Here is a 27,970-nt window from a genome sequence, read left to right on the forward strand (position 1 = left end):
TTTGATCATATGATTTGTTTATTTTCATAATAAATGCTACAATAATGTTTTTATAAAGTTTCAACAGATATAAAAGACAATTAGTGTTAAAAAGTCAGAAAACATCTGTTTATTTACAGTAACAGTAGGCGGCGCTCTGACATCACTAACACTTAGGCTCCGCCCTCACACAGTCCAGGAAGTGATGTTGACCAATCAGGACTCACCTTTCATTTACACAGATACTTATATTAAACTTTGTCTTTTTTAAACATTTTAAGGGTCCAACATCATTTCAGTTACCACGACAACCAGGAGATATAAGTGCCGATGATGTCATTTTATTTTATAAATTTAATGCTTTAATAAAGCAAATTAACTTTTAGAAACAACAAAATAATTGAAGTCTCTGATTGGTCAAAAACATTTCCTTAAAACAACAAAGATCAGAGTGGGCGTGGTCTGTGTGATGATTGACAGCTGTTTTTTCAGAATAAAGGTCAGTTTATAAAGTCAAAACATAAATAAATAAAAGTAGAAACAGTGTTGGTGCTGACAGCTGATTGGTCCTCAGCAGCAGAAACGTTTTTAGTGTTTGAGCTGTTGCTATGGTTACCGCAGTGACAGGGGGGCGTGGCTCGAATCCTTTTTAGCTTATTTAGTAAAAAGTGTCAGAATTTTTTTTAGTGTTGAAACGATTTGAGTGTTCAAGGCTCCGGACTTCAGGTCCAACACCTTCTCATCACAGGGCGTCACGTGTGGGCGCCTGTACATGTAGGGCGCCACGGTCAAGTTATCAAGAATAAATATGCACATACATCCTGTTAGACTTTCAAAATAAAACTAGTGTTTAACGTGAAGCGTTGCAATTTGTTTAGGAAAAGATCAGGGTTTGGGTTAAAATAACCGCCTGACTTAAAGTAGAGAACTTAACATAAGTAAAAGGAACCAAAGCTGACTTTTTGTTTCACGTGGGAAACAAAGACGGGCCCCAAGGGTGAAGGTCCGGTTTCTGGCCCACCGTCCAGCCCGGACACCTCCTTGGACTCTTCTGTGGGACTTTTAGCGTTGAACTATAACGCTGCCGTGTGCGCCGGTACAAAGCGTAGCTGAGACGCTCTGGGAATGACAACGGTTCATTAAAGCTTCCTGCTGACACACACAAACGCACAAACACACACGCTGCATGTCAGCTGATCAACAGAAACAGGAAGAGAGGTCTGTTCCTCCTATCCAATCAGCTGAGCTCTGAGACGCTGATGATAAACTGTAGCATTAGAGGCTCATTACACAGGCCGCTAACACCTGCAAGCTAATCTGTTAGCTTGCACCGACTACAGGTGGTTGGTTTGTAACAAATCAGATAATAAACTGAACCTGAGCAGATTTCAGAGACTTCGGCTTCCTGTTAGAAACCAAGGGGGTCGGCGGGAGTCCTCGGATCCTTCGTGGTGTCACCTGGTGTTACAGTCTGAGCCGAAGGAGTTTGGCTGCAGCATCTGGACCCGAACCTCTCTGAGCCTACGAGTCACTTCAGCACCAGCATGACATGGAAACACATGTTAGCCTTTAAGCTAACGGCTCAGACAGCCGACGTCACTGCTTTCAGCTTCGGCCTGTAAAAAGACGTTACAGTTACATCATGTGACTGCAGAACGGGGCGGCTGTGGCTCAGGGGGTCGTCCACTTATCAGCAGGTCGGTGCTTCGATCCCCGGCTCCCCGGTCTGCATGACAAAGTGTCCTTGGGCAAAATACTGAACCCCAAACTGCTCCTGGAGGCTGTTGAGGGTGTGAATGTGACCTTGTGTGAAACGCTAGGGGTCATGGCGCTCTACAGACATCTAACCATGAAGACGTCTGATTTTCAGCTGAAAGGAGGTTTAAAATTCTCTTTAAAGAAAGATTAGGGGCTTCTGTCATCGCGTCCTGATCAGTATGTGACCGCGTCTGAACTTATTAGCATCTGGTAAGTCGTTAGCTCGATGAGCAAACTTCCTGTTTGACCAACAGGCTGGCTGTAGTGTCGACGTGTTTTCAGATGCTAGCTTTGTCCGTGCTAACCTCGAGGCGTCCTTCACACGTGAGTTATAGTTTAACGAGTTCCAACATCAGCTACATGTTAACAGCAGCAGGTCAACCTGTCTGATTTTAAATGTTTGTTCAGCTGCTCATCAGGTGGCGCAGCCTTTCTGCTTTTTTGTGTTTCCCCCGAAACATTTTAAAAATACTTCTTGTTGCATCACCTCCACCTGCTGACCACGCCCGCCTCCACCTGCTGACCACACCCACCACAAAGAAGCCTGAAAAAGGGAACTCTTCTGCTGCTGAGGACGGGGCTAAACTGATGCTGATGAGGCGAGGTGCGTGATGGCGTCATCAGTTCTTAATGGCAGCGGCGGCGGCAAGGTGTGTGATGATGTCATCACTTCTTCTTGATGGCGGCCAGGTCTCGCTGCAGCTCGGAGAACTTGGGCCGCTCTTCAGGGTTATACTGCCAGCAGCGCTGCATAACTTTGTATACGTCTTCAGGGCAACGCTGAGGGCACGCCATCCTGTAACCTAGCAACCAGGGAGGGGGGGGTTATTCTCTTAGAGCACCTGGAGTCACCTGGTCAGGTGAGAGGCGGAGACTACACTTCTATAATATTGTATGTTATGTGTGAAAGTTTTATAATAATGACTTCTATCATTTTACAAACTGTATTTTCTTCATGTGATTACTAATATAAACTGTGTTTACCTTTCTCCACCTGCTCTCGGGCCTGCTGATTGGTCATCCCAGGATAAGGACACACCCCCAGACTGAAGGTCTCCCACAGGAGGATGCCGTAACTCCACACATCACTCTCTGAGCTGTAACGCCCTGCAGTGACCAATCAGAGAGCAGGAGACAGTCAGCAGGACTGAGACAGTCAGGAGTGAGACGTGAGTGAGACAGGCCTGAGTCAAGGAGTGAGACAGGTGTAAGGCAGGCGTGAGTCACGAGTCAGAGACGAGTGAGACAGGCTTGAGTCAGGATTGAGACAGGAGTTAGTCACAAGTCAGACAGGAGTGTGACAGAAGTGAGACGCGAGTCAGTCAGGATTGAGACGCGAGTGAGACGCGAGTCAGACAGGAGTGAGACGCGAGTCAGACAGGAGTGAGTCAGCCAGGAGTGAGTCACGAGTCAGCCAGGAGTGAGCCAGGAGTGAGACGCGAGTGAGACGCGAGTCAGACAGGAGTGAGACGCGAGTCAGACAGGAGTGAGACGCGAGTCAGCCAGGAGTGAGTCGCGAGTCAGCCAGGAGTGAGACGCGAGTCAGCCAGGAGTGAGACGCGAGTCAGCCAGGAGTGAGTCGCGAGTCAGCCAGGAGTGAGACGCGAGTCAGCCAGGAGTGAGACGCGAGTCAGCCAGGAGTGAGACGCGAGTCAGCCAGGAGTGAGACGCGAGTCAGCCAGGAGTGAGACAGGAGTGAGACAGGAGTGAGTCAGGAGTGAGACAGGATTGAGACAGGAGTGAGACAGGAGTGAGACAGGAGTCAGACAGGAGTGAGACAGGAGTCAGACAGGAGTCAGACAGGAGTGAGTCGCGAGTGAGACAGGAGTGAGACAGGAGTCAGACAGGAGTCAGACTGGAGTGAGTCAGGAGTGAGACGCGAGTGAGACAGGAGTGAGTCAGGAGTGAGTCACGAGTCAGACAGGAGTGAGACGCGAGTCAGCCAGGAGTGAGTCGCGAGTGAGTCGCGAGTCAGCCAGGAGTGAGTCGCGAGTCAGCCAGGAGTGAGACGCGAGTCAGCCAGGAGTGAGTCGCGAGTCAGCCAGGAGTGAGTCGCGAGTGAGACGCGAGTCAGCCAGGAGTGAGTCGCGAGTGAGTCGCGAGTCAGCCAGGAGTGAGACGCGAGTCAGCCAGGAGTGAGTCGCGAGTGAGTCGCGAGTCAGCCAGGAGTGAGACGCGAGTCAGCCAGGAGTGAGTCGCGAGTCAGCCAGGAGTGAGTCGCGAGTCAGCCAGGAGTGAGTCGCGAGTCAGCCAGGAGTGAGTCAGGAGTCAGCCAGGAGTGAGTCAGGAGTCAGCCAGGAGTGAGTCGCGAGTCAGCCAGGAGTGAGACGCGAGTCAGCCAGGAGTGAGACGCGAGTCAGCCAGGAGTGAGACAGGAGTGAGACAGGAGTGAGACAGGAGTGAGACAGGAGTGAGACAGGAGTGAGACAGGAGTGAGACAGGAGTCAGACAGGAGTGAGACAGGAGTCAGTCACGAGTCAGACAGGAGTGAGTCGCGAGTGAGACAGGAGTGAGACAGGAGTCAGACTGGAGTCAGACTGGAGTGAGTCAGGAGTGAGACGCGAGTGAGACAGGAGTCAGACTGGAGTCAGACTGGAGTCAGACTGGAGTCAGACTGGAGTGAGTCAGGAGTGAGACGTGAGTGAGACAGGAGTGAGTCAGGAGTCAGCCAGGAGTGAGACGCGAGTCAGCCAGGAGTGAGACGCGAGTCAGCCAGGAGTGAGACGCGAGTCAGCCAGGAGTGAGACGCGAGTCAGCCAGGAGTGAGTCACGAGTCAGCCAGGAGTGAGACACGAGTCAGCCAGGAGTGAGTCGCGAGTCAGCCAGGAGTGAGCCGCGAGTCAGCCAGGAGTGAGCCAGGAGTCAGCCAGGAGTGAGACGCGAGTCAGCCAGGAGTGAGTCGCGAGTCAGCCAGGAGTGAGACGCGAGTCAGCCAGGAGTGAGACGCGAGTCAGCCAGGAGTGAGACGCGAGTCAGCCAGGAGTGAGACGCGAGTCAGCCAGGAGTGAGCCGCGAGTCAGCCAGGAGTGAGCCAGGAGTCAGCCAGGAGTGAGACAGGAGTGAGACAGGATTGAGACAGGAGTCAGTCGCGAGTCAGCCAGGAGTGAGTCGCGAGTCAGCCAGGAGTGAGTCGCGAGTCAGCCAGGAGTGAGACGCGAGTCAGCCAGGAGTCAGCCAGGAGTGAGACACGAGTCAGACAGGAGTGAGTCAGGAGTGAGACAGGAGTGAGTCAGGAGTGAGACAGGAGTGAGTCAGGAGTGAGACAGGAGTGAGACGCGAGTCAGACAGGAGTGAGACGCGAGTCAGACAGGAGTGAGACGCGAGTCAGACAGGAGTGAGACAGGAGTCAGTCACGAGTCAGACAGGAGTGAGTCGCGAGTGAGACAGGAGTGAGACAGGAGTCAGACTGGAGTCAGACAGGAGTGAGACAGGAGTGAGACGCGAGTCAGACAGGAGTGAGACGCGAGTCAGACAGGAGTGAGACGCGAGTCAGACAGGAGTGAGACAGGAGTGAGACGCGAGTCAGACAGGAGTGAGACGCGAGTCAGACAGGAGTGAGTCAGGAGTGAGACAGGAGTCAGACAGGAGTCAGACAGGAGTGAGTCAGGAGTGAGACAGGAGTGAGACAGGAGTGAGTCACGAGTCAGACAGGAGTGAGACGCGAGTGAGACAGGAGTGAGACAGGAGTGAGACAGGAGTGAGTCAGGAGTGAGACAGGAGTGAGACAGGAGTGAGACAGGAGTGAGACGCGAGTGAGACAGGAGTCAGACAGGAGTGAGACGGGAGTGAGACGCGAGTGAGACAGGAGTGAGACGCGAGTGAGACGCGAGTGAGACAGGAGTGAGACGGGAGTGAGACGCGAGTGAGACGCGAGTCAGACAGGAGTGAGACGCGAGTCAGACAGGAGTGAGACGCGAGTGAGACAGGAGTGAGACGCGAGTGAGACGCGAGTCAGACAGGAGTGAGACGCGAGTGAGACGCGAGTCAGACAGGAGTGAGTCGCGAGTGAGACAGGAGTGAGACAGGAGTCAGACTGGAGTCAGACTGGAGTGAGTCAGGAGTGAGACGCGAGTGAGACGCGAGTGAGACAGGAGTGAGACGCGAGTCAGACAGGAGTGAGACGGGAGTGAGACGCGAGTCAGACAGGAGTGAGACGCGAGTCAGACAGGAGTGAGACGCGAGTCAGACAGGAGTGAGACGGGAGTGAGACGCGAGTCAGACAGGAGTGAGACGCGAGTGAGACGCGTGTCAGACTGGAATGAGACGCGAGTCAGACAGGAGTGAGACGCGAGTCAGACAGGAGTGAGTCAGGAGTCAGTCACGAGTCAGACAGGAGTGATTCGCGAGTGAGACAGGAGTGAGACAGGAGTCAGACTGGAGTCAGACTGGAGTGAGTCAGGAGTGAGACGCGAGTCAGACAGGAGTGAGACGCGAGTCAGACAGGAGTGAGACGGGAGTGAGACGCGAGTCAGACAGGAGTGAGACAGGAGTCAGTCACGAGTCAGACAGGAGTGAGACAGGAGTCAGACTGGAGTCAGACTGGAGTGAGTCAGGAGTGAGACGCGAGTGAGACGGGAGTGAGACGCGAGTGAGACGGGAGTGAGACGCGAGTCAGACAGGAGTGAGACGCGAGTGAGACAGGAGTGAGACAGGAGTCAGACTGGAGTGAGACAGGAGTCAGTCACGAGTCAGACAGGAGTGATTCGCGAGTGAGACAGGAGTGAGACAGGAGTCAGACTGGAGTGAGACAGGAGTCAGTCACGAGTCAGACAGGAGTGAGTCGCGAGTGAGACAGGAGTCAGACTGGAGTCAGACTGGAGTGAGACAGGAGTGAGACGCGAGTGAGACGGGAGTGAGACGCGAGTGAGACGGGAGTGAGACGCGAGTCAGACAGGAGTGAGACGCGTGTCAGACAGGAGTGAGACGCGAGTCAGACAGGAGTGAGACGCGAGTCAGACAGGAGTGAGACGCGAGTCAGACAGGAGTGAGACGCGAGTGAGACAGGAGTGAGACGCGAGTCAGACAGGAGTGAGACGCGAGTGAGACGCGAGTCAGACAGGAGTGAGACGCGAGTCAGACAGGAGTCAGACAGGAGTGAGTCAGACAGGAGTGAGACAGGAGTCAGACAGGAGTGAGTCAGGAGTGAGACGCGAGTGAGACAGGAGTGAGACGCGAGTCAGACAGGAGTGAGTCAGGAGTCAGACAGGAGTGAGTCAGGAGTGAGACGCGAGTGAGACAGGAGTGAGACGCGAGTGAGACAGGAGTGAGACGCGAGTCAGACAGGAGTGAGACAGGAGTCAGACAGGAGTGAGTCAGGAGTGAGACGCGAGTGAGACGCGAGTCAGACAGGAGTGAGACGCGAGTCAGACAGGAGTGAGACAGGAGTCAGTCAGGAGTCAGACAGGAGTGAGTCGCGAGTGAGACAGGAGTGAGACAGGAGTCAGACTGGAGTCAGACTGGAGTCAGACAGGAGTGAGACGCGAGTGAGACGCGAGTCAGACAGGAGTGAGACGCGAGTCAGACAGGAGTGAGACGGGAGTGAGACGCGAGTCAGACAGGAGTGAGACAGGAGTCAGTCACGAGTCAGACAGGAGTGAGTCGCGAGTGAGACAGGAGTGAGACAGGAGTGAGACAGGAGTCAGACTGGAGTCAGACTGGAGTGAGTCAGGAGTGAGACGCGAGTGAGACAGGAGTGAGACAGGAGTGAGACGCGAGTCAGACAGGAGTGAGACGGGAGTGAGACAGGAGTCAGACAGGAGTGAGACAGGAGTCAGACAGGAGTCAGACTGGAGTCAGACTGGAGTGAGTCAGGAGTGAGACGCGAGTGAGACAGGAGTGAGACAGGAGTGAGACGCGAGTCAGACAGGAGTGAGACGGGAGTGAGACGCGAGTCAGACAGGAGTGAGACAGGAGTCAGTCACGAGTCAGACAGGAGTGAGACGCGAGTGAGACAGGAGTCAGACAGGAGTGAGACAGGAGTCAGTCACGAGTCAGACAGGAGTGAGACGGGAGTGAGACGCGAGTCAGACAGGAGTGAGACAGGAGTGAGACAGGAGTCAGACTGGAGTCAGACTGGAGTGAGTCAGGAGTGAGACGCGAGTGAGACAGGAGTGAGACAGGAGTGAGACAGGAGTGAGACGCGAGTCAGACAGGAGTGAGACGGGAGTGAGACGCGAGTCAGACGGGAGTGAGACGCGAGTCAGACAGGAGTGAGACGCGAGTCAGACAGGAGTGAGACGCGAGTCAGACAGGAGTGAGACGCGAGTCAGACAGGAGTGAGTCAGGAGTGAGACGCGAGTGAGACAGGTGTTACCGTAGTTGAGAGCCTCTGGAGCAGTCCATTTGATGGGGATCTGTTTGAGTCCAGATGAAGAGTAAATCCCGTCGTCTTCCTGACGACTCATCCCAAAATCACTGATCTTCAACACGCTGCCCTCTCCCACCAGACAGTTCCTCGCTGCCAGGTCCCTGAGAGACAGACAGGTGGAGACAGACGCCTGAGCTGCAGTACTGAGAGCAACCAGTGGGAGGAACTGAGCTGCTCCACAATAAATCCTCACAGCTGTCAGCTGGTGCAGTGCTTTAATTGTGAAGCATGAACAGGAAGTCACATGATCACAGAATACTTCCTAACATGTTGTAATTTATGAGGAGAAACTAGAAGGAGTTAGTGAAGTGTAGCTGACACCTGGACAGGTGACGTGGTCACGCTCTGGTTGTTTACCTGTGGATGCAGTTCTTGCTCTCCAGGTACGCCATGCCGGCAGCAGCGTCGACAGAGAACCGAACCAGCTGCTTCGTCTTTAGCTCGTCTTTCTTCCTCAGAAAGGACAAAAAGTCTCCACCTGCCAGACACAGCGGAGGTTCAAACCGACACAGTACGGAAACAGCAGCTGACCAATCAGACTAGAGGAAAAATGAGCTCCACCCACCAGGAACCAGCTCCATGACGATGTAGATCGGCTGTCGCTGCGTACAGACGCCAATCAGCTTTACGATGTTCGGGTGGTCGTACTGCTTCAGGATCCTACAGCCAATCACAGACAGGCAGCGTGAGACAGCAGCCAATCACAGACAGGCAGCTGAGCTAGCAGCTGAGCTTTCTTTGTTGACTTCCTGTTGGTATGCAACTGACCTGGCTTCGGACAGGAACCGGATCTTCAGCTCTGGCGGTAAATCTTCTTTACACGTTTTGATGGCGACTGGCATTTTGTCGCGTTGCAGCGTCCCTTTAAACACCTCGCCAAAGTTTCCCTGGCAACCAGCAAGCAGCAGGGCATGATGGGACATGGAGGCAGAAAGACACACGTTAAACACGTTTAGGGTGAAGAGGTGACTGGTGACGGGAGGAAACAGGAAGTGAGGTCACCTTTCCCAACAGCTCCCCCAGCACCACGTCCTCATGGTTCAGGATCCACTTTTTATCCTGCAGAGGGAAACTGACACACATGAGTACATGTACACACAATACACACATCTGTGTACATTTACACAGAGTACACATGTACAGTTATGTGTGTGTGCAGGTGTGGTTGCCTTGACGACGGGGTTGAGCAGCACCACTCCGGACTTCTTGGTGATGACCTGCTTGGTGGAGAAGTGATGCTCGATGAGCTGAGGGATGGTGGAGAAGCCCGTCCCTTCAAAGCGGTACTGACTCTACCAGAGGGAGAGAGAGACACTGTTCAGTTTCACCTCCTCCTCACCGGCCGGCGGACTCAGCACGTCATTTACTGACACAGAAAGTCTGGGGCAACACAATACGCCCGTCTGTGCTCGCCGTTACCCAGGAGGAGCGTTAATACGCCCCGTCTGTGCAATGTGGAAGTCCCTGAAAGCTGCATTCTATTGAACGGCCAGCAGGGGGCGACTCTTCAGGTTGCAGAAAGAAGTCCGGCTCCTTTAGAGATAACAGGAAACTGTTCTACTTCTCAGCTGGTTTATTCCCTCAGTAACTTTCAGGGCGGGACTATCTATGATTGACAGGTCGTTACCTGTCAATCAGGCTAGAGTGACTCGTACCCTCGTCGCTGGTTACCAGCGCCGCTGAAAAAGCTTATCAGGAGTCACCATGACTACGTCCGTTTGTTATATAGAGTCTGTGGCTGAGACGCCCTGCAGCCTCGGTGAGCGCAGAGAGCAGATCTCAATTCATTCAGAGGACACTGCGTGAGACGGAGCCATCTGTGGGCTGGGACTGAACTCTCCCGACTGTTTCAGATGTTTACATCGTCTGTTTCACGGGTCCAAAGACACGGAGCCAGCTCTGTCGGTCAATCACCCAGAAAATCAATCCTAGATGAAAGGAACAAAAGTCTAAATCCCTCTGGCGTTTACTTCTGAATGCGGCCGACCCACGGCGAAGTCTCTGAGGTGCGTGATAGTGATAGTGGGCGGAACTCACTGCTAAGTCTAATATACCCCACACACTACGTCAGCGGCCCCGAGGAGCCCGACGTCAGTGCAGCCTCTACCTGTGTGTTCACTTACGTCGGCGAACTGGATGATGAAGTGTCGTCTCTGCTCGTCAGAAAACACCGACAGGACGTACTCGCCCGGTTTACCGTGACTCTCCCTCACCAGGAAGTCTCCCTGTTGCCGTAGTAACTCCTGAGCCTCAGTGCGGGGGATGGCGCCGTGATACCACTCCTGCTCCGGCAGGGGGCGGTCCGAGGTCGGGATCACATCGAAGAACTGCTGCAGGGAGGGACACAAGACGCCGAGGGTCACAACGATTCAGATTACCTGAGTTGATCATCAGTAAACACTCTGTAATGTAGTGCAGGCGAGACAGACAGGAGAGACAGGCGAGACAGACAGGAGAGACAGGCAGGTGAGACAGGCGAGACAGACAAGTGAGACAGGCGAGACAGACAAGTGAGACAGGCAGGTGAGACAGGCGAGACAGACAAGTGAGACAGGCAGGTGAGACAGACAAGTGAGACAGGCAGGTGAGACAGACAAGTGAGACAGACAGGAGAGACAGGCAGGAGAGACAGACGAGACAGACAGACGAGACAGACAGACGAGACAGGCGAGACAGACAAGTGAGACAGACAGGAGAGACAGGCAGGAGAGACAGACGAGACAGGCGAGACAGACAGGAGAGACAGGCAGGAGAGACAGACAGGAGAGACAGGCGAGACAGACAGGAGAGACAGACAGGAGAGACAGGCGAGACAGACAAGTGAGACAGACAGGCGAGACAGACAGGAGAGACAGGCGAGACAGACAGGAGAGATAGGCGAGACAGACAAGTGAGACAGGCGAGAGACAAGTGAGACAGGCAGGTGAGACAGGAGAGACAGGCGAGACAGACAAGTGAGACAGACAGGCGAGACAGACAGGACAGACAGGCGAGACAGACAGGAGAGACAGGCAGGAGAGACAGACAGGAGAGACAGACAGGAGAGACAGGCAGGAGAGACAGGCGAGACAGACAGGCGAGACAGACAGGAGAGACAGGCGAGACAGACAAGTGAGACAGACAGGCGAGACAGACAGGAGAGACAGGCGAGACAGACAGGAGAGATAGGCGAGACAGACAAGTGAGACAGGCGAGACAGACAAGTGAGACAGGCAGGTGAGACAGGAGAGACAGGCGAGACAGACAAGTGAGACAGACAGGCGAGACAGACAGGACAGACAGGCGAGACAGACAGGAGAGACAGGCGAGACAGACAAGTGAGACAGACAGGAGAGACAGACAGGAGAGACAGGCGAGACAGACAAGTGAGACAGACAGGCGAGACAGACAGGAGAGACAGGCGAGACAGACAGGAGAGATAGGCGAGACAGACAAGTGAGACAGGCGAGACAGACAAGTGAGACAGACAGGAGAGACAGGCGAGACAGACAGGCGAGACAGGCGAGACAGACAGGAGAGACAGACAGGAGAGACAGGCGAGACAGACAGGCGAGACAGACAGGAGAGACAGGTGAGACAGGCGAGACAGACAGGTGAGACAGACAGGCGAGACAGACAGGCGAGACAGGCGAGACAGACAGGTGAGACAGACAGGCGAGACAGACAGGAGAGACAGGCGAGACAGACAGGAGAGACAGGCGAGACAGACAGGAGAGACAGGCGAGACAGACAGGAGAGACAGACAGGAGAGACAGGCGAGACAGACAGGAGAGACAGACAGGTGAGACAGACAGGAGAGACAGGCGAGACAGACAGGAGAGACAGACAGGAGAGACAGGCGAGACAGACAAGTGAGACAGACAGGCGAGACAGACAGGAGAGACAGGCGAGACAGACAAGTGAGACAGACAGGCGAGACAGACAGGAGAGACAGGCGAGACAGACAGGAGAGATAGGCGAGACAGACAAGTGAGACAGGCGAGACAGACAAGTGAGACAGACAGGAGAGACAGGCGAGACAGACAGGCGAGACAGGCGAGACAGACAGGCGAGACAGACAGGAGAGACAGGCGAGACAGACAGGCGAGACAGACAGGAGAGACAGGCGAGACAGACAGGCGAGACAGACAGGCGAGACAGACAGGCGAGACAGGCGAGACAGACAGGAGAGACAGGCGAGACAGACAGGAGAGACAGACAGGAGAGACAGGCGAGACAGACAGGAGAGACAGACAGGAGAGACAGGCGAGACAGACAGGAGAGACAGGCAGGTGAGACAGGCGAGACAGACAAGTGAGACAGGCGAGACAGACAGGAGAGACAGGCAGGTGAGACAGGTGAGACAGACAAGTGAGACAGACAGGAGAGACAGGCAGGAGAGACAGGCAGGAGAGACAGACAAGCGAGACAGACAGGAGAGACAGACAGGAGAGACAGACAGGCGAGACAGACGAGACAGACAGGAGAGACAGGCAGGAGAGACAGGCAGGAGAGACAGGCAGGAGAGACAGACAAGTGAGACAGGCGAGACAGACAAGTGAGACAGGCAGGTGAGACAGGCGAGACAGACGAGTGAGACAGACAGGAGAGACAGGCAGGTGAGACAGGCGAGACAGACAGGAGAGACAGGCGAGACAGACAGGAGAGACAGACAGGCGAGACAGACAAGTGAGACAGACAGGAGAGACAGACAGGCGAGACAGACAGGAGAGACAGGCGAGACAGACAAGTGAGACAGGCGAGACAGACAAGTGAGACTGACAGGAGAGACAGGCGAGACAGACAAGTGAGACAGACAGGAGAGACAGGCGAGACAGACAGGAGAGACAGGCGAGACAGACAAGTGAGACAGGCGAGACAGACAAGTGAGACAGACAGGAGAGACAGGCGAGACAGACAGGAGAGACAGGCGAGACAGACAGGTGAGACAGGCGAGACAGACAGGAGAGACAGACAGGAGAGACAGGCGAGACAGACAGGAGAGACAGACAGGAGAGACAGGCGAGACAGACAAGTGAGACAGGCAGGTGAGACAGGCGAGACAGGCAGGTGAGACAGGCGAGACAGACAAGTGAGACAGGCGAGACAGACAGGTGAGACAGGCAGGTGAGACAGGCGAGACAGACAAGTGAGACAGGCGAGACAGACAAGTGAGACAGGCAGGTGAGACAGGCGAGACAGACAAGTGAGACAGGCAGGTGAGACAGGCGAGACAGACAAGTGAGACAGGCGAGACAGACAAGTGAGACAGGCAGGTGAGACAGGCGAGACAGACAAGTGAGACAGGCGAGACAGACAAGTGAGACAGGCAGGTGAGACAGGAGAGACAGGCAGGAGAGACAGGCGAGACAGACAGGAGAGACAGGCAGGAGAGACAGGCGAGACAGACAAGTGAGACAGGCGAGACAGACAGGAGAGACAGGCAGGAGAGACAGGCGAGACAGGCGAGACAGACAAGTGAGACAGACAAGTGAGACAGGCAGGAGAGACAGGCAGGAGAGACAGGCAGGAGAGACAGGCGAGACAGACAGGAGAGACAGGCGAGACAGACAGGAGAGACAGGCAGGAGAGACAGGCGAGACAGGCGAGACAGACAAGTGAGACAGACAAGTGAGACAGGCAGGTGAGACAGGCAGGAGAGACAGGCAGGAGAGACAGGCGAGATAGACAAGTGAGACAGGCGCGACATACAAGTGAGACAGGCAGGAGAGACAGGCAGGAGAGACAGGCGAGACAGACAAGTGAGACAGGCAGGAGAGACAGGCAGGAGAGACAGGCAGGAGAGACAGGCAGGCGAGACAGGCGAGACAGACAAGTGAGACAGACAGGAGAGACAGACAGGAGAGACAGACAGGAGAGACAGGCGAGACAGACAAGTGAGACAGGCAGGAGAGACAGGCAGGAGAGACAGGCGAGACAGGCAGGAGAGACAGGCGAGACAGACAAGTGAGACAGGCAGGAGAGACAGGCAGGAGAGACAGGCGAGACAGGCAGGCGAGACAGGCGAGACAGACAAGTGAGACAGACAGGAGAGACAGACAGGAGAGACAGACAGGAGAGACAGGCGAGACAGACAAGTGAGACAGGCGAGACAGACAAGTGAGACAGGCAGGTGAGACAGGCAGGAGAGACAGGCAAGAGAGACAGGCAGGAGAGACAGGCAGGAGAGACAGACAGTGATGGCAGGCGTCTCACCGATGTGGAGGAGCCCAACATGGCTTTGGGGGTGCGGATCATCCCGACCAGAGAGTTGCGGAGGGTGTCGAAGCGAGAGCTCCTGTCCTTGGTTTTATCCTGGAGACACACGTTCAGACACAAGTCATCCAGCTGAGCTCTGTGTGTGGCCTTTATTTTGAAAGGGCAGCTCTTCCTGCCAGTTGTGTGCCAGATCAATCCATTATCAATAACTAAATATTTACTGTGGATCCGACGGAGCGGGTGTCGTCCTCATACGGCAGCGCAGGAGGAGGCGGCGGCGGAGGTGGCGAGGCGGCAGCGGATGCCATCTTGGCGTCCAGCAGAGCCTTCTGGGAAACGAGGCGGGCCTCGGAGCCGTGTAGCGATTGGACGGCGTGATGAAGTTCGAGCAGAGAGAGCTTCTGACTGAGCAGCAGGACACAGCTGAGGGCGAGAGACACAGAGAGTCAGAGAGAGAGAGAGCACGTTCTTCTTCTCTCGTCGTCTAACTCGTCCACTCACTCGCTCTTCCTCTCTGCGTTCTGCTGACTCGTCTGGATTCTGGCATCGAGGTCGTCCGCCAGCGCCTCCTTCGTCCGCAGATTCTGCTGAGTCAGCTCCAGCTCCTCCGTCGCCGACGACAACCTGGAACACAAACAAATAACCAGACATTTAAAGTCAAATTAAGATAACAAAGGCTAGAAAGTTTTTAGATTTATACAAGGTTATAAATCCTTCCACAAGCTTTTATCATTTCCAAGTATTAAAACCTTTCCAAAAAATATTCCTGGGCTGTCCTGGAAAGTTTTGGGACCTTTGTAAGGTCTTGGAAGGAGTTTAAACCCAGAGGCTTTTACTCTGGAAGGGTACAGGAAACAGGATGCTTTTATTTTGCAGTAGCTCACATGGCCTGTAGGCTGTCGGCTGTCAGCGTGTTCCAGAGGATCTCATTGGCAGGCAGGTTGTCCGTCTCCTCCAATAGAGATGCGTCAAACTCCACGTTTGCCTCGGGCGTCTCCGGAGACCTGAGGGGGGACAGACGCCATTACCACGGCAACCAGGACAGCCACGGACATGCTGTTAAGACAATAACCAGTCGGACGGATGCAATGTGATTTCTGACCTGTAGGTGTCGATGAAGTGCTGGTACTCCGTCAGCGGGTCGATCTGCTCCACAGCGGCCGAGATCTCCTGGTGGACTTTAACAATGTCCTCCGTCAGCAGGCTGCTGATCTCACAGTACTCCTCAAGGATACTTTTACTGCAGTAATACACGGGAAAATACACACAGATACATCAGCATGTAAGTTAAAATGTCATGTCAAATGCCCCTACCCTACGCCGTCACCTACGACCGTAGTGTGTCAGTGTGTCTGTTAGCATGTCAGTTACTGTGTCAGTCTGCATGTCTGTCAGCGTGTCTGTCAGCGTGTCAGTCAACATGTCAGCATGTCAGACAGCATGTCAGTTACTGTGAGAGTCAGCATGTCTGTCAGCGTGTCAGTCAACATGTCAGCATGTCAGACAGCATGTCAGTTACTGTGAGAGTCAGCATATCTGTCAGCGTCTCTGTCAGCGTGTTTGTCAGGGTGTCAGTCAGGGTGTCAGCTACTGTGTCAGTCAGCGTGTCTGTCAACATGTCAGCACGTCAGTTACTGTGTCAGTCAGCGTGTCAGCACGTCAGTTACTGTGTCTGTCAGTGTCAGCACGTCAGTTACTGTGTCTGTCAGCGTCAGCATGTCAGTTACTGTGTCACTGTGTCTGTCTGTCAGCATGTCAGTTACTGTGTCTGTCAGCGTGTCAGTTACTGTGTCTGTCAGCGTGTCAGTTACTGTGTCTGTCAGCGTGTCAGTTACTGTGTCTGTCAGCGTGTCTGTAAGTTACTGTGTCTGTCAGCGTGTCTGTAAGTTACTGTGTCTGTAAGCGTGTCTGTAAGTTACTGTGTCTGTAAGCGTGTCTGTCAGTTACTGTGTCTGTCAGCGTGTCAGTTACTGTGTCTGTCAGCGTGTCTGTCAGTGTCAGCGTGTCAGTTACTGTGTCTGTCAGCGTGTCAGTTACTGTGTCTGTCAGCATGTCAGTTACTGTGTCTGTCAGCGTGTCTGTCAGCATCTCAGTTACTGTGTCTGTCAGTGTCAGCATGTCAGTTACTGTGTCTGTCAGCGTGTCTGTCAGCGTGTCAGTTACTGTGTCTGTCAGCGTGTCAGTTACTGTGTCTGTCAGCGTGTCAGTTACTGTGTCTGTCAGTGTCAGCATGTCTGTCAGCATGTCAGTTACTGTGTCTGTCAGTGTCAGCATGTCTGTCAGCATGTCAGTTACTGTGTCTGTCAGCGTGTCTGTCAGCATGTCAGTTACTGTGTCTGTCAGCGTGTCAGTTACTGTGTCTGTCAGCGTGTCAGTTACTGTGTCTGTCAGTGTCAGCATGTCTGTCAGCATGTCAGTTACTGTGTCTGTCAGTGTCAGCATGTCTGTCAGCATGTCAGTTACTGTGTCAGTCAGCGTGTCTGTCAACATGTCAGCACGTCAGTTACTGTGTCAGTCAGCGTGTCAGCACGTCAGTTACTGTGTCTGTCAGTGTCAGCACGTCAGTTACTGTGTCTGTCAGTGTCAGCATGTCAGTTACTGTGTCTGTCAGCGTGTCTGTCAGCGTGTCAGCGTGTCAGTTACTGTGTCTGTCAGCGTGTCAGTTACTGTGTCTGTCAGCGTGTCAGTTACTGTGTCTGTCAGTGTCAGCATGTCTGTCAGCATGTCAGTTACTGTGTCTGTCAGTGTCAGCATGTCTGTCAGCACGTCAGTTACTGTGTCTGTCAGCGTGTCAGCACGTCAGTTACTGTGTCTGTCAGTGTCAGCACGTCAGTTACTGTGTCAGTCAGTGTCAGCACGTCAGTTACTGTGTCAGTCAGGTGTCAGCACGTCAGTTACTGTGTCTGTCAGTGTCAGCACGTCAGTTACTGTGTCTGTCAGTGTCAGCACGTCAGTTACTGTGTCTGTCAGCGTCAGCATGTCAGTTACTTGTCTGTCAGCGTGTCAGTTACTGTGTCTGTCAGCGTGTCAGTTACTGTGTCTGTCAGCGTGTCTGTAAGTTACTGTGTCTGTCAGCGTGTCTGTAAGTTACTGTGTCTGTAAGCGTGTCTGTAAGTTACTGTGTCTGTAAGCGTGTCTGTAAGTTACTGTGTCTGTAAGCGTGTCTGTCAGTTACTGTGTCTGTCAGCGTGTCAGTTACTGTGTCTGTCAGCGTGTCAGTTACTGTGTCTGTCAGCGTGTCTGTCAGTGTCAGCGTGTCAGTTACTGTGTCTGTCAGCGTGTCAGTTACTGTGTCTGTCAGCGTGTCTGTCAGCATCTCAGTTACTGTGTCTGTCAGTGTCAGCATGTCAGTTACTGTGTCTGTCAGCGTGTCTGTCAGCGTGTCAGCGTGTCAGTTACTGTGTCTGTCAGCGTGTCAGTTACTGTGTCTGTCAGCGTGTCAGTTACTGTGTCTGTCAGTGTCAGCATGTCTGTCAGCGTGTCAGTTACTGTGTCTGTCAGTGTCAGCATGTCTGTCAGCATGTCAGTTACTGTGTCTGTCAGCGTGTCTGTCAGCATGTCAGTTACTGTGTCTGTCAGTGTCAGCATGTCAGTTACTGTGTCTGTCAGCGTGTCTGTCAGCGTGTCAGTTACTGTGTCTGTCAGCATGTCAGTTACTGTGTCTGTCAGCGTGTCAACATGTCAGTTACTGTGTCTGTCAGCGTGTCTGTCAGCGTGTCAACATGTCAGTTACTGTGTCTGTCAGCATGTCAGTTACTGTGTCTGTCAGCGTGTCAGCATGTCAGTTACTGTGTCTGTCAGCGTGTCAGCATGTCAGTTACTGTGTCTGTCAGCGTGTCAGTTACTGTGTCTGTCAGCGTGTCAGTTACTGTGTCTGTCAGCGTGTCAGTTACTGTGTCTGTCAGCGTGTCAGTTACTGTGTCTGTCAGTTACTGTGTCTGTCAGCGTGTCAGCATGTCAGTTACTGTGTCTGTCAGTTACTGTGTCTGTCAGCGTGTCAGTTACTGTGTCTGTCAGTTACTGTGTCTGTCAGCGTGTCAGCATGTCAGTTACTGTGTCTGTCAGTTACTGTGTCTGTCAGCGTGTCAGTTACTGTGTCTGTCAGCGTGTCAGTTACTGTGTCTGTCAGCGTCAGCATGTCTGTCAGCATCTCAGTTACTGTGTCTGTCAGCGTGTCAACATGTCAGTTACTGTGTCTGTCAGCGTGTCAACATGTCAGTTACTGTGTCTGTCAGCGTGTCAACATGTCAGTTACTGTGTCTGTCAGCGTGTCAACATGTCAGTTACTGTGTCTGTCAGCGTGTCAACATGTCAGCATGTCAGTTACTGTGTCTGTCAGCGTGTCAGTTACTGTGTCTGTCAGTGTCAGCATGTCTGTCAGCATGTCAGTTACTGTGTCTGTCAGCGTCAGCATGTCAGTTACTGTGTCTGTCAGCGTGTATGTCAGCATCTCAGTTACTGTGTCTGTCAGCGTGTCTGTCAGCGTGTCTGTCAGTTACTGTGTCTGTCAGCGTGTCTGTCAGTTACTGTGTCTGTCAGCGTGTCTGTCAGTTACTGTGTCTGTCAGCGTGTCTGTCAGTTACTGTGTCTGTCAGCGTGTCTGTCAGTTACTGTGTCTGTCAGCGTGTCAGCATGTCAGTTACTGTGTCTGTCAGCGTGTCAGCATGTCAGTTACTGTGTCTGTCAGTTACTGTGTCTGTCAGCGTGTCAGTTACTGTGTCAGTCAGCGTGTCTGTCAGCATGTCTGTCAGCATGTCAGTTACTGTGTCAGTCAGCGTGTCTGTCAGCATGTCAGTTACTGTGTCAGTCAGCATGTCAGTGTGTCACGTGACTCACAGGGCAAGCGTCATATCCTCCTGCATCCTCTGCAGAGAGTCGAGCAGCGCTGGTGCAGCACGCCGCCGGTGTTCGTCCTGCTGCGTTTGAGCGCCGCACACCGCCAACACGTACTGGTTGTGGAGATTGTGGAGCTTTGCCGTTGCTTTGTCATAACGCTCCCGGGCACGCTCTGCCTCCCGGCCTGTGATTGGACGAGAGGGAGGGGTCAGGGATTCCCAAACTTTCAGTCAGAGTGTTAAGATAATAACGTTAGAAGAGGAACCTTTAGCCAGAGCCTCGCGGTACTTCTCCTTGGCGTTGTTAGCGTCACGGCTCAGCTGGCGGTACGTCGCCTTCAGCTTGTCCAGGTCACTCCTGGTTACCTGCCAACGACAACAACAGGGTTACTGACGGATGCCGGCCAAGCCCCCTGTGTGTGGTCCCATATTTCCCAGCAGACCTTGTGGTTATGGCTCTCCAGCTGCTGATGAAGACTCTGGTAGCTCTTCTTCACTTGCTGCTTGTCCCGGATCAGCGTAGCCAGGCGGTGCAGAGGACCAGAGTTCAGATCATCAGCGTGACTCCTCATGACCCGACCCAGGGCCTCGGTCTGACGGATCACCTGAGACCAGGACTGAGACACAGAGACACACTGAGACCAGGACTGACACTGAGACCAGGACTGAGACCAGGACTGACACTGAGACCAGGACTGACACTGAGACCAGGACTGACACTGAGACCAGGACTGAGACACAGAGACACACTGGGACCAGGACTGACACTGAGACCAGGACTGACACTGGGGCCAGGACTGACACTGAGACACTCACCTTGCTGACCGTGCTGACGTAATCAGCAGCTTCCTGTTTCTCCGTCTGCTGAGTCATGCTGAGCAGCAGGGCGGCGTATTCTTTATCGCTCTTCACTCGCAGCGTCATGAAGCGCTTCACCGTCTCCAGCAGCTAGAGGGAGACAGACACGCCGGGGACGTTATCACAGCGGCCCGCCACAGTCTATTTTGTTCCGCCATAGTTTCAAAATGAACCGAATATATTTTAACATAAAAGACTTCTAACATTGTGTTTTGCGCCGCTGCTGTAAACTCTCGCGCTCACACACTGACGCGCCCGACTCACTTTTCTTCTGAGGTAATTATGGTAACGGTAACTAAGGGTTTGAACGGGGTTGAGTGTTTCCACTGAGAACGCGACCAAGCTAGCCGCTACATTTGGAGTGCACATGTATTACAGCCTTTATGGTAAATGCAGGAGCAGCATAAGCAGACTTGTGACAAGTGATATAGTACGAGAGCCTGTTAAGTCTTAATTTTACGTAATACGAGTACAACATAAAACAATTTATCAAATTGGGTCGTACTTTGAAAATTTAAAAAAAATTATTAAATAAATTATTCTTTGATTTAGGGTTGCTGGAAAAACAGTTGACATTTTTACTGTTTCGTCACCTTTCATGTCTGTACAGTGCGTTTATGATCAAATTGTTTGGGGTCACATGACAGCTGACAAACATTTAGAGCAGATTACTCGGACGACGTTTCAGCCACAGGTGACCTTCCTCAGGTAAAAGAGAACACACCTGTATTTAACACATCACAGCATCATCTACTACATCTTAACTGAATGTATTACTGTAGTATTCTGTGATCCCAGCTGATGGATGGGAATACTGTCCTGGAGATGTGGCAGGTTACCTACTCAGGACTCACTAATAAATCCAGGTGTGTTCTTTACCTGAGGAGCCCCATCAGGGATCCTCATCAGATAAAGACTAAATACTTTGTACTCGTACTTATTTTCAGACGGCCCTGAATGCAGCGTCAGAGAGCCTTCATGTTGTTGGCCAAACAAATGTTAGTTATGAAACTGACAGAGACCCAGGGCCCTGAGGACTGACTGAAACAACGGAGACCCGGGGCTCTGACTGTCATGAAGACAACAGATTAAGTTTGTGTGTGGTGCGTTCAGGGCCACAGATCTGTTGTACCTTTAACTCCCAGTCCTGCAGCTTCAGTAATCCCTCGTGGGAATTCCTCAGGTCCCGACCAAACCCCATTCTGGATCGTTCTCTCTCTCTCTCTAACAGCGGGGGCGAGCGAGGGGTCAGTGCATGGTCCTGTGTGGAGAGAGACTTTATTAACACGGCGTGCTTCACGAAAACACAGCATCACAACTATAAAACATGTTACTATCCTATACTACCTGATGGTACGTAACGCAGCTGGCTGTGTTATGCATGGACTACTTCGTACTGAATTAAAGGTTCAGGATACCAAAAACCTTCTAAACATGTCCCAAAACTTTCAAAGACCTTAGAAAGTGTCAAAACATCCAAAAACTTCTTCCCAGAACACTTAAAAACTTTCCAAACCACATTCTAACTGATTTACAAACCACACTGAGATTATTTAAAAACTTTAAATGTCTGAAACACAAACATTTGGCTCAACACATTTCAAGCTTCCTCCTAAAACACTCAAAAACGTCCTTGAACCCTGCACCACAGGTTTAACTCGCTCTTCCCTCACTGTTGTTCGGGTCCCTGAACGCCCCAGGACCCTTTAAGTTCCGTCAGAACTGGGAGCTATGCTAACGCTAGCCGCTCCTTCCCATTAAACCTAATGGGAAACTGGAGCTAGCAGGCTAATGGCGGCGGTTAAACGGAGTTGGAGGCAGCGCTGGAAACTAACAACCGCACTAACGGACACAATCAACTTTTCTCCTCCTGAACGGACGTTTCTGCTGCTTCCTGCCGGGAAATGAGGAGCAGATGAAGACTGCAGACGGAGGAGGAGGAGGAATGGGAGAGTCGGGAGGAGGTTCGGTGTTTTTCGACTTCTCCTCGGCCGTTTCCAGCCGGATCAACGCACCGGGAAGCGGCTGTTTTCGGCGGCAGGCTCGCTGTCCGGTCACCGCGGTCCTCTGCTGTCCTCCGCCGGGCTCATGTCCTCCTCTGCTCCGTGTTTTTCTCCTCAGATTCCCCGGCTACTCCTCCTGTCGTCCGGCTACGGAGCTCAGCGGCTAACGGCTAACAGGGAGGGGCTTCCGCGGGAAACGGAAGGGGGAGAAGGGACGGGGGGGGGCTTTATTGTGCCCTTAATAAACAACAACAGCTTCACATTTACACTGGGAGATGCAGAACAACAACAGGAGGGACAGTCATGGAGGATCCAGCAGGGATTAAATCACAGCCATGTTCTCCGGCAGACACACACCTGGAGCAGCCGTGTGGCCCTGCTGGGGCCCGTGTGTCTGTAATAACTGTCCTTCAGATCAGCTTAAAGATGAAGGTGAAAATCATTACAGGCGAGTCTGTACTACATTTCCATGATTCACCAAGAAAGTCCCTAGTTTTATGTATCGTGGATGGTTGTAAGACTTTTTAAAGAAGCGTTTCAGCCCACCCCAAAAAATGCATCACATGTTGCCTTAGAAACTACATTTCAGTCTAATATAAGTCAAACAATTCTACCTGCAACAGTATAGATACTAAACAAAAAATAGTCTTGGTCAAAAACTTTACTTTCTTAACTCAAAATAGTTTTTTCTCTATATTCTGAATGCACCTGTTTCCAGACTTGATAACCACCAGGCCTGATCAGGGAGGAAGCAGGTAAATACTGATCACATGACTCCTATCTTATCTCTATTTGGTGGAATTGGTGTTGTTACAACTCTCCCCATGTTACAATCATACCCGGTCTCCGCTGTATATTTATATTTATGTTATACACACTTTTACTGAGCAGATTTAAGTCATGTGTCACCTGCATGTGGTAACAACGCCTGTGAATTTCAGCCAATAGGAACAGAGTGTGGGCGGGTCTTATTGTCTCCATCATCAGCAGAAGAAGAGGAGTTTCTGTTGAACCGGTTTCTGACAAGATACCAGAGGAGTCCACATTATGCCAGGTGTCGGGGAACAGGTGGGTCTGGGGGGGGGGGGGTTAGCTGAAGAGGACAAAGCACAACCACCTGTGCACTCTCTGTTTGGGGGAGTGGCTTAGGAGGGAGGCCTGAAGGGGGGGTTATATTTTCCACCTGGTTGGATGGATAAATCTCAGTCTCTTCCTGGTTACCTGCCGCAGCTGTGACACTGTGTCAGTGTTCATGTGTTCATGTTTCAGCAACATGTTCTTTAAACTCTGTTGCTAACTGGGGGGGGGCAGACAGAAACAACAGAGGGCTGTCAGGTGTTGGTGAGAGAGGTGGAGCTCCATAGAGAATGAACAGAGAGAGAGAGAGGGAGTGGTGGCAGGTAGAACAGGTTTTGGGCGAGGCGGTCGAGCGAGCTTCACAAACACAGTGATAAGGAGAGAGAGGGCGAAGTAGTTAAAGATCAGAGATTTCCTTCAGTCGGTCATCAAAACAGTTTCCACCAGCAGAGGAGAAGAAACAGGCCACAGCAGCAGAGGACAAGAAGAAGACGAAGAAACTGGTCAAAACAGCAGAGGACGTTGTGTTTTTCTTCAGGAGGAAGACGAGGAGCCTTCGGTGCCGTGAACAGGTGAGTCAGGTGAAACTGCGTTTTCTGCTCTAAAGTTACCTGATAGCTGGAAATCCTGCTTCATTCAGGAGGAAGTCTTCATAGAGCTCCTTCTTAATTTAACTCAGTTTAACTCCAGGACCTGGTCTGTAACATTCACCTCAGGGAGGCGCTGCAGAGCTAGAGGGAGGTGAGTCAGAAACCACACTCCTCCTCCTCCTCCTCCTCCGAGTCAGAACTCAGATCTGAATCTCTCAGAACAAACTTAGAAACCAGAGAGGCGCTGCAGAGCTTCACTCAGAATATCATCATTTTAAGGTTCCTTCAGTATCACAGTATCCATGCTAACTGCTAACAGCTGATGCTAACAGGAGCTGCTAACAGCTGATGCTAACAGGAGCTGCTAACAGCTGATGCTAACAGGAGCTGCTAACAGCTGATGCAGCTACTTTAATAGTTTGAACCATAGACTGTAGATAAAACGATGCGAACAAGCAGCTGATCAGCTGTGAGGGTCTGGGCGTGAGAGCCTAAGCCCGCCCCTTCCCGTGGATCACCATGGGACGTTGAGCAAAGAACGTTCTGCTAGTTGTTCCTGGGAGAATGAACTTGCGATGTGTTGAGCACGCAGAGCGCCGCTGACCATCTGAGACGGTGCTTCGTTGCTCGTGTTGCACAACACCGGCTTTGTTACCAGGCAGGTTTGACCTCACGAGGGGTGTTGGTGCATGAAGAAGAATTAATAAAAGCTAATAAAAAGTGCTGTAACCACAACTTTACTGTACACTAACAACGTCATGTCAAATATAAAAATAATAATAATAAAACACTACTTCTGTTTATTTTTTCACAAGACCAGATTTTTCTGTCCATCACAGACGTCTCTTGATTTAAGTTAAAACGTTCCAGCTACAGACTGTTTATAGGAACTGGACGTCGTCATGGTGACGTCACCCGTTGGTTTGTGCAGTTTTGAAGCCTCGAGTTTGGCCAATAGGGCGCCGCCATGTTGAGTTTTTGCAACCAGCGGCACCGGACATGACCATATTTGGACAAGACAGTGAAGCTAACGGCCGTGCGGAGCTAGCTAGCTTGCTTAGCGAGGTGCATCTGTTATTCACGTTAACTGTCATTTTAAGGGCTGATAACTTTGTCTTAAAACTAAACGTACTCAGAAAAATGAGCAGCCGACTCCTGATGAGCTTTTTCAGCACCGCTGGTTAAACATACACAGAGCAGCGGATACGAGTCGCCTCTAGCCTGATTGACAGGTCGCCATGGTAGCGACTTGCCAATCAGCTTGTAGCCCCGCCCTAAAGCCTCCGCTGCTTCCTGGTCTCTGTTCCTCTAAATGGGACCATAATTTACTAAATGAACATCATGCTGTGTTGAAGAAGACTTGAAACTAGCGACTGAGACCAGAAACTCATCAGGAAAGTGTTTACTGAGGGAATAAATCAGCTGACAAGTAGAAACATTTTCTCACAGACTTCTATACAATCACACTTCTTTCTGCAGCCGCTGGAGTCGCCCCCTGCTGGCTGCTGGAGAGGACGCAGGTTTAAGTCGCCCCCTGCTGGCTGCTGGAGAGGACGCAGGTTTAAGTCGCCCCCTGCTGGCTGTTAGAGAGGACGCAGGTTTAAGTCGCCCCCTGCTGGCTGCTGGAGAGGACGCGGGTTTAAGTCGCCCCCTGCTGGCCGCTAGAGAGGAGGTGGGTTTAAGTCGCCCCCTGCTGGCTGTTAGAGAGGACGCAGGTTTAAGTCGCCCCCTGCTGGCTGCTAGAGAGGACGCGGGTTTAAGTCGCCCCCTGCTGGCTGTTAGAGAGGACGCAGGTTTAAGTCGCCCCCTGCTGGCTGCTAGAGAGGACGCAGGTTTAAGTCGCCCCCTGCTGGCTGTTAGAGAGGACGCAGGTTTAAGTCGCCCCCTGCTGGCTGTTAGAGAGGACGCAGGTTTAAGTCGCCCCCTGCTGGCTGCTAGAGAGGACGCAGGTTTAAGTCGCCCCCTGCTGGCTGTTAGAGAGGACGCAGGTTTAAGTCGCCCCCTGCTGGCTGTTAGAGAGGACGCAGGTTTAAGTCGCCCCCTGCTGGCTGCTAGAGAGGACGCAGGTTTAAGTCGCCCCTGCTGGCTGTTAGAGAGGACGCAGGTTTAAGTCGCCCCCTGCTGGCTCCTAGAGAGGACGCAGGTTTAAGTCGCCCCCTGCTGGCTGTCAGAGAGGATGCGGGTTTAAGTCGCCCCCTGCTGGCTGTTAGAGAGGACGCAGGTTTAAGTCGCCCCCTGCTGGCTGTTAGAGAGGACGCAGGTTTAAGTCGCCCCCTGCTGGCTGTCAGAGAGGATGCGGGTTTAAGTCGCCCCCTGCTGGCTGTTAGAGAGGACGCAGGTTTAAGTCGCCCCCTGCTGGCTGTCAGAGAGGACGCAGGTTTAAGTCGCCCCCTGCTGGCTGTTAGAGAGGACGCAGGTTTAAGTCGCCCCCTGCTGGCTCCTAGAGAGGACGCAGGTTTAAGTCGCCCCCTGCTGGCTGTCAGAGAGGAGCGGGTTTAAGTCGCCCCCTGCTGGCTGTTAGAGAGGACGCAGGTTTAAGTCGCCCCCTGCTGGCTGTTAGAGAGGACGCAGGTTTAAGTCGCCCCCTGCTGGCTGTTAGAGAGGACGCAGGTTTAAGTCGCCCCCTGCTGGCTGTTAGAGAGGACGCAGGTTTAAGTCGCCCCCTGCTGGCTGCTAGAGAGGACGCAGGTTTAAGTCGCCCCCTGCTGGCTGCTAGAGAGGACGCAGGTTTAAGTCGCCCCCTGCTGGCTGTTAGAGAGGACGCAGGTTTAAGTCGCCCCCTGCCGGAACACTTGGGGAATTTGAACTGTTCTTGAACCTGAGCCCAGGAAGGCTCTTATTTTGAAAAACAAACGGTTAGTCACAGAGACGACGATTACACATGATGTTCTCCTCCTCTCCTCCTCCTCTCCCCTCCCTCCTCCTCCACTTCTCCCCTCCCCACCTCACTCCTCTCCTCCTCCCCCTCCCTTTCCACTTCCCCTCCTCCTCTTCACTCCTCCTCCCCCTCCTCCTCTCCCCTCCCTCCTCCTCCACTCCTCCCACCTCCCCCACCTCACTCCTCTCCTCCTCCCCCTCCTCCTCCCCTCCCTTTCCACCTCCCCCACCTCACTCCTCTCCTCCCTCCTCCCCCTCTCCACTCCTCCTCCCCCTCCTCCTCTCCACTCCCTCCTCCTCTCCTCCTCCTCCTCTCCTCCCCCCTCCCCACCTCCCCCTCCCTCCTCTCCTCCCTCCTCTGACAGTTAATCACTCTCTCTCTCTTTTCCACAGAGCTCTCTCGCCCTGACTGCCTCGAGTCTTTTGATTGGACGGCTGCCTGATTGACTGATTGATGGTCTTTAGCTCCGCCCTCCCGTGACGCACCGCCATGTCATCAAACATCAAAGTCTCCCTTGACAACCCTTACGGTGAGGTGACCATCCCACGGGCTAAGCTCCGCCCCTCCGATGACGTCTCCACGGTGATAGCCAATCCGGTGGCTCTGAGCAGTGACAACCCGTACGGCACGTCAAGCTCCGCCCCACCGCCGCCATATATGGTAAAGGACGCTAGAGAGGGGGAGGAGGAGGAGGAGGAGGGGAGGTGCCGCGTCTGCTGCTACCGCTGCAGGAGAAGGAAGTGATGTCACAGCAGGAGGCGGATTGTGATTGGCTCAGATTTATTTATTTCCTGTTTCACTGAGGAGGCAGAGGCCATTTTACGTGTCAAACCAGCCCAATATTTAAATCTGTGGACAAGGTCAAAGTTCGTCGGAGTGAAGAAGGCCATGGATCCAGCCGAGAGCTCAGGAGCAGTTTAATATATCAATCACCGTTTCATCATCACGGTAACGAGCTGAGAACAACAGGATCAATCATCTTAATGTATTTTAATTAATAATAGTATCAATAAGAATTATTCATATTTAACGTATCAGTACATGATGGACATTAGTGGCGTTGGCGTTTGGATTTAGAAGAATCCGAAAATGAGGAAACTTTATTTTGTCGTCTTGATCTGATTCTTAGATTTTATCCACGTTTTCCTTCCTCGGAGGAAGTGATGTGATGATTTCAGGAAGTGTTGGAACGTTTCCGTGAAGTATTTATTTTTGAACAGCTAATTTGAACATTTTAGCCTGACGGAGTTTAATCAGAATGATATCTGGATAAAATGGAGGATAGAAACGTTCAACTGTTCATTTGCTGTAAAAGTTTTTCTGTTTCTGCTGAAATAAAGTGACTTGTGATCATCTCTTCCCTGACTATGTCTGATTGTCTTAATGAAAGGATAAATAAAATACTTACTCTAAATACAGAGTGAGAC

General features: G+C 52.5%; 1 protein-coding gene and 1 long non-coding RNA gene across 5 annotated transcripts; one reads left to right on the top strand and one right to left on the bottom strand.

Annotated features, from left to right (window-relative positions):
• LOC119892826 (tyrosine-protein kinase Fer-like) lies at window positions 1-27,970 on the bottom strand. Of its 3 annotated transcripts, none has more exons than XM_038704840.1 (20): window positions 27,952-27,970; window positions 21,128-21,256; window positions 19,954-20,085; window positions 19,581-19,754; window positions 19,404-19,503; window positions 19,139-19,322; window positions 15,405-15,542; window positions 15,187-15,306; window positions 14,804-14,926; window positions 14,524-14,725; window positions 14,300-14,398; window positions 10,228-10,431; window positions 9,274-9,396; window positions 9,107-9,163; window positions 8,873-8,991; window positions 8,670-8,764; window positions 8,462-8,582; window positions 8,051-8,205; window positions 2,722-2,844; window positions 1-2,540 (listed from the first exon to the last, which is right to left on the bottom strand). In XM_038704840.1, exons 2-20 carry the CDS (start codon window positions 21,194-21,196, stop codon window positions 2,404-2,406), a joined length of 2,475 nt encoding a protein of 824 aa, XP_038560768.1. In that variant the 5' UTR covers window positions 21,197-21,256; window positions 27,952-27,970; the 3' UTR covers window positions 1-2,403. The 3 variants fall into 3 exon arrangements, with proteins under 3 accessions (XP_038560768.1, XP_038560767.1, XP_038560769.1); XM_038704839.1 differs by having other exon boundaries at window positions 10,228-10,434; XM_038704841.1 differs by lacking the exon at window positions 27,952-27,970 and adding an exon at window positions 22,011-22,155 and having other exon boundaries at window positions 10,228-10,434.
• LOC119892828 lies at window positions 22,246-27,902 on the top strand. Of its 2 annotated transcripts, XR_005442648.1 has the most exons (5): window positions 22,246-22,430; window positions 22,717-22,753; window positions 22,940-23,066; window positions 23,526-23,647; window positions 26,936-27,902. It is a non-coding gene; the product is annotated as an uncharacterized LOC119892828 (long non-coding RNA). The 2 variants fall into 2 exon arrangements; XR_005442647.1 differs by lacking the exons at window positions 22,246-22,430; window positions 22,717-22,753; window positions 22,940-23,066 and having other exon boundaries at window positions 23,129-23,647.

Source organism: Micropterus salmoides, unplaced genomic scaffold (assembly GCF_014851395.1).
Source record: "Micropterus salmoides isolate LMB-PRFRI ecotype aquatic unplaced genomic scaffold, ASM1485139v1 Ms_hic_scaffold_712, whole genome shotgun sequence".
In the NCBI taxonomy this organism is placed as follows: Eukaryota; Metazoa; Chordata; class Actinopteri; order Centrarchiformes; family Centrarchidae; genus Micropterus; species Micropterus salmoides.

What these genes read in the sequence shown, in the direction of transcription:
- LOC119892826 (XM_038704839.1), bottom strand. Translation starts at nt 21,196, where the DNA reads ATGGGGTTTGGTCGGGACCTGAGGAATTCCCACGAGGGATTACTGAAG. An exon ending in TCATCATCCAGTTCGCCGAC is followed by an intron (nt 9,397 to 10,227) that starts GTAAGTGAACAC and finishes TCCCTCTGGTAG; the next exon opens with AGTCAGTACCGCTTTGAAGG. An exon ending in TGGGGGAGCTGTTGGGAAAG is followed by an intron (nt 8,992 to 9,106) that starts GTGACCTCACTT and finishes GCTGGTTGCCAG; the next exon opens with GGAAACTTTGGCGAGGTGTT.